The sequence below is a fragment of a genome, unplaced genomic scaffold (assembly GCF_019419815.1).
Source record: "Pyrus x bretschneideri cultivar Hongxiangsu unplaced genomic scaffold, Pyrus_bretschneideri_v1 Contig7, whole genome shotgun sequence".
NCBI lineage: Eukaryota > Viridiplantae > Streptophyta > Magnoliopsida > Rosales > Rosaceae > Pyrus > Pyrus x bretschneideri.
The window spans coordinates 9,860,141-9,869,100 of NW_025999809.1; the positions used below are offsets into that span (position 1 = coordinate 9,860,141).

The window sequence follows — 8,960 nt, forward strand, 5'->3', positions numbered from 1 at the left end:
AGTAAGTGTAATGCTTTTGAAATATCAAAAATCAAATTTAAATTTGAAGGCCGTTTCAAATTTGATATCTTTTTGTCTATGTAAGCTTAGTTTTCTTTTCTATATTATCTTTGACATCTCAATTAGAGTAAATGATATCTCATTTGTTATTGTTATAAATTTATTTCATCTATTACCGTTATAAGTCTACGTTAACATTTCGAACGTCATTTGTTACCGTTATAAATCCATACCATTTGTTGCCGTTATAAATCTATCTCAGATGGGCCATGGTTTCTCCGCGAATTCTGATAACCCATGAACTCCAACAGCAACAGAAGCTATTATCCCCTGCTCCAACACCCAGTTATCTATTCTGCACCCTCTTCTCTCTCAGAGCACTCTCTTCCTACACTCACTATGACGCCCCAAACTCCACCGCCGTCGCTTCTTCCCAATCGCAGTCACTGGTCAGTTCAGTCTGCTCATTGGTATTCCAATCGTATTCCCCACAAACCCATCTGAGATCTTCACCACCCAAGCTCAATCTCGACTTAAATCCTGAATCTTTGACCCACGAGCAGGCCATTTCCGTCGTCGCTTCACTGTCTGAGGAGGCAGGTGCCATGGTGGCGCTGCGTTTCTTTTACTGGGCAATTGGGTTTCCCAAGTTTCGATATTTCATGCGGCTTTACATATTCTGCGCAATGTCGATACTTGACGATGGGAATTTGGAGAAAGCTGAAGTGGTCCATTGTATGGTGATGAAATTAGCTGAGATCGAGAGGTTGAAGGAGGCTGCTGATATGGTGTTTGAGATTCAGAATCAGGGTCTTGCCTTGAGCACTCGGACGTTGAATTGCGTTCTCGGGATTGCCTGTGATCTGGGTTTGGGTGAGTATGCAGAGAATCTGTTCGAGGAAATGTGTGAGAGCGGTGTGTCTCCTGATTCCTTGAGCTATAAGTCTATGGTTGTTGGGTTTTGTAGGAGCGGGAGAGTTTCGGAGGCGGATAGGTGGTTAAGTAAGATGCTCGAGGGAGGTTCTGTATTGGATAATTCATCGTTTACTTTGATCATAAACATGTTTTGCGAGAAGGGTCTTGTAGGTCGAGCGTCGTGGTGTTTTGAAAAGATGATTCGGATGGGTGTGAAGCCGAATTTGATTAATTTCACGACGATGATTAATGGGTTGTGCAAGAGGGGTAGCATTAAACAAGCATTTGAAATGCTGGAGGAAATGGTGAGGAAAGGTTGGAAGCCTAATGTGTATACACACACAGCATTGATTGATGGGCTCTGCAAGAAAGGTTGGACTGAAAGGGCGTTTAGACTGTTTCTTAAGCTGGTCCGGAGCGATAATCACAAGCCAAATGTGCATACGTATACTGCTATGATCAGTGGATATTGCCGCGAGGACAAAATGAGCTTCGCAGAGATGTTGTTGAGCAGGATGAAGGAACAAGGATTAGTTCCTAACACCAATACGTATATTACTCTCATTTCGGGGAATTGTAGAGCTGGGAACTTTGAAAAAGCATATGAGCTCATCGATATAATGGCTAAAGAAGGATTCCCTCCTAATGTCTGTACATACAATGCAGTAGTTGACAGTCTCTGTAAAAAGGGGAGGATTGAAGAAGCAAATCAACTGATTAGGAGAGGCTTTCGCCAACAATTGGCAGCTGATGGGATCACGTATACCATTTTCATATCCGAGCACTGCAAACGGACTGATATTAATAGGACCCTGGTGTTTTTTACTAAGATGGTGAAGGTTGGGTTGCAGTCGGATATACATTTGTATACAACTTTGATTGCTGCCTTCTGCAGGCAAAAGAAAATGAAAGAAGTGAAGGTTGGATTGCAGTCGGATATACATTTGTATACAACTTTGATTGCTGCCTTCTGCAGGCAAAAGAAAATGAAAGAAAGTGAGAAACTTTTGAGTTTGCTGTGAGGGCTGGCTTGATTCCCACCGAGGAAACCTATACGTCCATGATTTGGGAGCATTGTCGGGATGGAAACATTGCTTCAGCTGTTACGTATTTCCAAAGGATGGGCGACCATGGTTGTGCACCGGATAGTATTACTTACGGTGCTCTGATGAGCGGGCCTTGCAATGATGAGAAATTGGAAGAGGCTCGTAGGTTATATGATACCATGATGGACAAAGGGCTGTCGCCTTGTGAAGTCTCTAGGTTGACATTAGCGTACAAGTACTGCATGAAAGATGACTCTGCCGCTGCCATTGTTATGTTGGAAAGGCTAGAAAAGAAGCTCTGGATCCACACAGTGAATACATTGGTCAGGAAGCTTTGTAGTGAGAAGAAAGTAGGGATAGCAGCATTGTTCTTTCATAAATTAGTGGACAAGGACCAGAACGTGGATCGCGTGACATTGGCAGCATTTATGACCGCATGCTATGAGAGCAACAAGTATGCTCTTGTTTCGGATTTGACTGGGAGGATCACTAAAGGAATTGGGTAGCAGCTGAAATATACGAAAAACTGGCTCGACTTACTGGCTACCAAAATCTGGTGTTCTTCAGAAGTTGAACTGCTGCAGCAGGTCTCCCTTGTAAGAGTAAACAAGTATTCAATATAACCACCAGGAACACAAGGATTGATCAAGTAAATCACAAATCTTGAACTACATAAACAAGAAGCAAATAAGATACAAAACATGTTGATCGAAGCATACCTGCAGACATGTTTGTGGATGTAGAGGCCATATGTAATCCGCATACAACCTTCTTCTCTCTGCAAAGCACAATACTCTCCAACTTATAGGCTATTGGAACAATATGAGCGATACCTTTGTGAGAGCAGGGATTGTGATTTTATACTACAAGTTCCGGACTACCTATGACAATCCTACAAGGAATATGAAACTAAATCCTTGTATAATCATGTGTACTAAACTCATGTCCCAAACAGAGCTCTAATCCAAAACCAAATAGGATTCGCTCTCATAAACATATTGAGACTTCTTTACGTTAATCCACAATAACTTAACCGTGTGAAAACATACTCACATTCCTACATCCCTTTCATCGGTGATGGCACTGTAGCCGTCTCCATTTGTAACTGAAAGGGTCGAAGCGCAACCAGCATGCTAAGCCGATGATTCTTCTTGCTTGTGCTTTGGGAGCTCTGTAACTCAAAACTGCAATTGATATCGACTACTCTTCTCCTAATGACAGAGATAGGTTTTCTACGTTGTTTGTGTACACTGCAGCCTGCAGACCAAACTAGATGTTTATTATACACTTAAATATGATCAATTAAGGCCTTCAATTTTCAAAACAAGTTGTAATTACTTTAGTCTAAAGTAAGGTTTTCAAATGCGCTGTTCAAATGAACAGCGTTCGAATTTTTGTTTGTGCAAATATTTTTGAAGCCCAAGTGATTCAAATTTCAAATTTATGTGTTAATTGATAAGTGTGGGTGTAGACACCCAATATGGCTTTTACATGGTGTTGCTATCTGGTTTTTGACAGAATTATATTGGGGACTGTCCAAATTTTGGTTTAGCTGCAGATTAAGCAAGATCAAAAGGTTATAAATTAGAGGTATAATTTAATTTTTATATGGGAAGCGTTATTGGCACTTCAAAAATCTCATTCTACACTCCTTGTAAGTGTATAATATAGAAAGTTTGGAGTGTAGAATGAGATTTTTGGAGTGCTAATAACAATTCCCTTTTTATATTTGATGCATTGTTAGATTAATGAATATAGTAGGAACATTGACTTGACGTATGTGTTTTCGTTCATTTTTTTAGAATGGAAAACTGAATTTTGTGTGCTTATAAGTGTGTATATACTCAGTACTTATTTTAATTACAATGGAAGTGATTGAAAATTATTGAGAATTAGTACAAGTTTACACACCAAAAGAAATATATCGAAAATAGCATTATTTAGTAGTAAGGAAAATTAGGGCAAACACTAACTCGAGCAGTTGTCGATGTTTGTTTTGTTTTGGTTTTGATCCACATCGATATTTCTGTGATCATAGTTAATGTCACATCCCGGCCCGGGGCGGATCACTTCCCGGGCCCGCTCCACCACCTAGAACGATATTGTCCGCTTTGGGCCCCGACCACGCCCTCACGGTTTTTGTTTTTGGGAACTCACACGAGAACTTCCCGATGGGTCACCCATCCTGGGAATGCTCTCGCACGCTACTCGCTTAACTTCGGAGTTCCCATGGAACTCGAAGCCAGTGAGCTCCCAAAAGGCCTCGTGCTAGGTAGGGATGGGAATATACATATAAGGATCACTCCCCTGGGCGATGTGGGATGTTACAATCCACCCCCCTTAGGGGCCCGACGTCCTCGTCGGCACACCACGGCCAGGGTTAGGCTCTGATACCAAATTGTCACATCCCGGCCCGGGGGGGACCACTTCCCGGGCCCGCTCCACCACCGTAGCACGATATTGTCCGCTTTGGGCCCCGACCACGCCCTCACGGTTTTTGTTTTTTGGGAACTCACACGAGAACTTCCCGATGGGTCACCCATCCTGGGAATGCTCTCGCGCGCTACTCGCTTAACTTCGGAGTTCCCATGAAACTCGAAGCCAGTGAGCTCCCAAAAGGCCTCGTGCTAGGTAGAGATGGGAATATACATATAAGGATCACTCCCCTGGGCGATGTGGGATGTTACAGTTAAGCTACGTCAACATTTTATATTAATTTTTTTATAAAAATAATAAGACAAAAAATAATGAGAATATAAAATATTGACGTAACTTAACCGTGACCACTTTCGCATAATGGGGGTGGCGGCCGATTTGAGCTGCTGGACATGACAAATGTGCAACCAAGGTGCACTGAATTGTCCATGCATTTAGTTTTATAAAATATGACAAGTTGATATACATGTTTTCTCTGTTTTTTGACCTATACGAATGAAATTAAATGTGATTTTGCAAGGTGCTTTGATTGCTGCCAATTTGATTATGAAAAGCAATTTACACCGTTGTCTTGCATATGATCTTAAATGCTAACTTCGTAACTACGAATGTGCTATAATTGCTGTTAACGTGATTCTTAAATCATCTGTGTTAATTGTACAATGTCTTTTCATGTCAGCAAAGTTGAATGTATATAAAAGTTAAGTTGCTTATCTTACCAACTTCATTCACTCATCTATCCCTGTGTTCATTCATGATTGTGTTGAATTTATTTAGGTTGAATATGTCTTATTCATGCGGTTGAGGTTAATACATTCAATTCTCGCAGCAAAGCGTAGACATATTTTCTAGTTAATTAGAAAAGTCATCCAAACTTTTTCGTTAAAAAATTCCTTGCACAATCCAATGTAAGTACTTTTATGGGCCAAACTTATTATCTTATATATCTTTCAAGGTCTTTATAAATCATTTTACAAATGGATAAATTTATAATTAAAAATTTTATTAAAAAGTGCGTGAAGACATGAGATACTGGGGTTAAGAATAGCTCTAATTTAAAATGAGTAACTCAACTTTGAGAGGGCTCCGACTCGAACTCCAACATTACAAACCTCAAAAATACAACTTTCATGACACGAGTACACTATCATGTAATATCTCGTATCAATAAAACAATGATATGTGAACAAAAACTTAAACATGTCTTTATGTTATTAAAACGAAACGCCACCGTGGTGGTTTTAAGCCCATACAATATAGTTATAAAATTATGTTTTCAATTAAGTGTTCTATCCTGTACCACGTCAATGATGAGGTATTGTCTTTTTATTTTGAACGTCGTCTTCATCGCCTCACCTGTACGTGCGTCTAACTGCAATTGAGAGAACATACATATTTGAGTCTCCACTAGTTCGAAACTTGCTTGACTTGTTTGTTATGAGTTTCTGAAAAAAATGCTATCAAAGTGAGGCTTTTTCTGGTTGGTAAACTCAGTTCAGCTTTTTCCGTTTTGGATGAAAATAAGAGCGCTGCAAACCAGCTGAAAACTTCAAACTAAAAGTTACAAACTTAATCTCTTTTTTTTGTTTTTCAAAGCACTACAAACAAATTACCAAACACTCTGTGCTTATTTCATCTTATTCTCAAGCACAGCATAACGATTTTTTCACCTTAGTTGAGCCTAATCAATAGGTTCTTCCCCCCCTGAAAAATAAATACGCTGGTTGGAGCTGAATGAAAAAAGTCAAATATTGTAATAAGAAAAATTGTTGTTAACCATACCATCAAGTCGTCTTGCATAGCATATATGCAATATGGAGATAGCAAAGCGCACAGCCATCGGGCATATTTCTGGTATGTGCATGCCTTGTTGAAACAGTTTGATTAATTTGTGTGAGACTGTCAAGGCTAAAAGGCTAAAGAACAGCCATTATTGGCCTAGAGTGTGTCGCAAAGCTAGCTAGCGTATATAAAATAGATAGTTAATTCGACAAACGTAAGCTTAGGGCTTAGCTTACCATACAAGTTCATTTTCGATGACGCGGTTGTACCTGCACTGCAGGAAATTTTCCAGAAAAAACTAAGTGGGAGTGGGGTAGTCATAAGTCATGACGCGGCGTCAATGAGTCTTTGAGTTGGAGTCTTTGAGTTGGACTCACAACAGTTTCTTTCAACACAAGTTAATCTTCACGGAAAATATCATAGGAATCCTGAAGATTTCGTGATCTATCTGGTCATTGTACATCGTGCGGTCAGAATCATTTCAAAATTTAAAATTTAAAATTAAATATAAATAGTACTTAACGAAAACTTGACCGACGATAGTACAATGAATGGATGAGATCACGAGATTCCTAAAAAAAGGATCCGACGAGAATCTTCTCCAATCTTCACACCAAACTACTGCTGACATCTATTCTATTAATTTATAGCTATAAAAATACATGCATGAACGTAATATTATTGTCTCTGTCAAATTTGGCCTTGGCTCTTGCAGATCGCCGAGTATCGGTGTAAGTCTGGGCAAAGACTCGAGCAAAATGAAGGTCTATAGATTAATCATCACCGTCACTTAATTTAAAGAAGAGTTTCTTCCTATAATATATAAATTACATTTATAGCTATATATATACATAAATTATATCTCAGCGGCCTTCCCTCCCCCAATTACATAACCCAATCGATTTGTTTTTGTTTTTTGCAGAAGATTGTGATGAAGGTATCGATGAATTGCCGGAAATGCCAAACGAAGGCGCTCAAAATTGCTGCTACAGTAGATGGTATTTATGTTTGCTCCGGCAGCTCATCACTTTCATTTACTGATTATATTAATTATATGCGGTTTTACTAAATTAGCTGAAGAACATCCGGTTTCATAGGATATTAAATTGTGAAATTAATTAACTGAGGTTATATTAATTTATGGAGAAATTAGGTTCTCATCCTTCCTTTTGCTATTCCATTAATTAAAATCCTATTTCTTTTCATTTTTTGATCAAGGTCCTTGGGTATTACTAACTTATTATTATTTCAATAATAAAATATTTTTTTATTTCTAATATAATCATTTAATGTTAAAAATGTTGCAATTAGTATATTTATATTTATGACTAAATTTTTCATATTTTTAGTTTTAGTTTGTACCCAGTTTTAATTTGTAATTCTTTTTTAATTTGTACCAATTTTCTTTTCAGTTTTAATTTGTACCCATATATTAATTTATTTTTGTGCCCTATTTTTTAAAGTTTATTAGTATGTACCTATATTTTTTTTTATTTGTACTTTTTATTGCTAAATGTACCCATGCTAATTATATGACCCTTCATGAAAACTTTATTTTGTTATATGTAAAATTTACCCTTTTTTTTTATATAAAATCTATTCAATTTTTTTAATCCATTTTAAAACTTATATGGGTACATTCTTTTTTCTTTGATTTTAAATGTATCCATGTCAAGTTTAATCGAAGAAATTTACTATGTTATTAAGCCTAATATCTTTTATTTTTTTTTATTTTATTTTGAAGAATGTACCCATGTTTTGATACATAATTTTTTGGTTAATTTTGATGAATGTACCCATGTTTATACATATATAAACACACACAATAGTATATTTATATTTTAATATTTTTAATCCCACAAATTAGTTTTTTATTTAAAATCTCATTTATATAACAACTAAAAATTTCTAATTTTTAATTTAAAAATATAGTAACGTACATAGAAATATTATCACATTGATTCAGGGGACCTTGATCAAAAATTAAAAACCAACAAGGTTTCAATCAAAGAATATTCATAGCTAAGAACCGCATCCAAAGTTTTCCTTAATTTATTGTGATTAATAATACTATTATTGACATGGCATGGGATTGATCATGGATACATGCAATATGCAGGTGTGAGTTCTGTGGCGTTGGGAGAGGAAGAAGACAGAGTGGTGGTGATTGGGGAGACAGTGGACGCCTTTAAGTTGGCCAAGAACTTACGGAAGAAATTCAAGGCCGCCGACATTCTCACCGTCGCAGAAGTCAAGTGAATAAGTGATCATCCAAGATTGCCTACCTAGGACGTCCCATCTCGCTGCAAATTAATTAAGCTACCTGATGATGATCAATTAATATCCATATACATTATATATTACTCGTTAATTAATTAAGTACTTTATACATGTGGTATGATACTGAGATGTATTTTATATGCGATCGAGATTCTATATATTAATTAAACATGTTTAACTAGATATCATGATTGAAATATATTTTATATGCGATTGAAAATCTAAGATGTATTTGGCAGTCGGTGTTATTGAATTGAATCTTACAAGAGAGAAGATGATGAGTAGTGAGTACTAGTTTATTATAGAAAGTTGAAAATTCCCTGCCTTGTCCTGTTTTGGAGAATGTTGGGTCTTCTAGTTAAGACTAAAATAATACATAATTCATTTGGTTCAGTCTTCACTTTGTTAAGGAGCTCTTGAATTCAAATATTATGAGCGACAAATGTTAATAAGAAGAATGACTTAACTCGATACAAGTAATTCAAAATTGAAATTTCATAA

General features: G+C 37.1%; 1 protein-coding gene and 1 pseudogene across 1 annotated transcript; both read left to right on the top strand.

Moving 5' to 3' along the window:
* The first annotated feature begins 239 nt into the window (after positions 1-239).
* On the top strand, positions 240-3,276 carry LOC103945155 (annotated as a pseudogene).
* A 3,533-nt stretch (positions 3,277-6,809) lies between these two features.
* LOC103945152 (heavy metal-associated isoprenylated plant protein 47) lies at positions 6,810-8,642 on the top strand. Its single transcript, XM_018646917.2, has 3 exons — positions 6,810-6,943; positions 7,102-7,177; positions 8,299-8,642. Exons 1-3 carry the CDS (start codon positions 6,842-6,844, stop codon positions 8,436-8,438), a joined length of 318 nt encoding a protein of 105 aa, XP_018502433.2. The 5' UTR covers positions 6,810-6,841; the 3' UTR covers positions 8,439-8,642.
* The last annotated feature ends 318 nt before the right edge of the window (positions 8,643-8,960 follow it).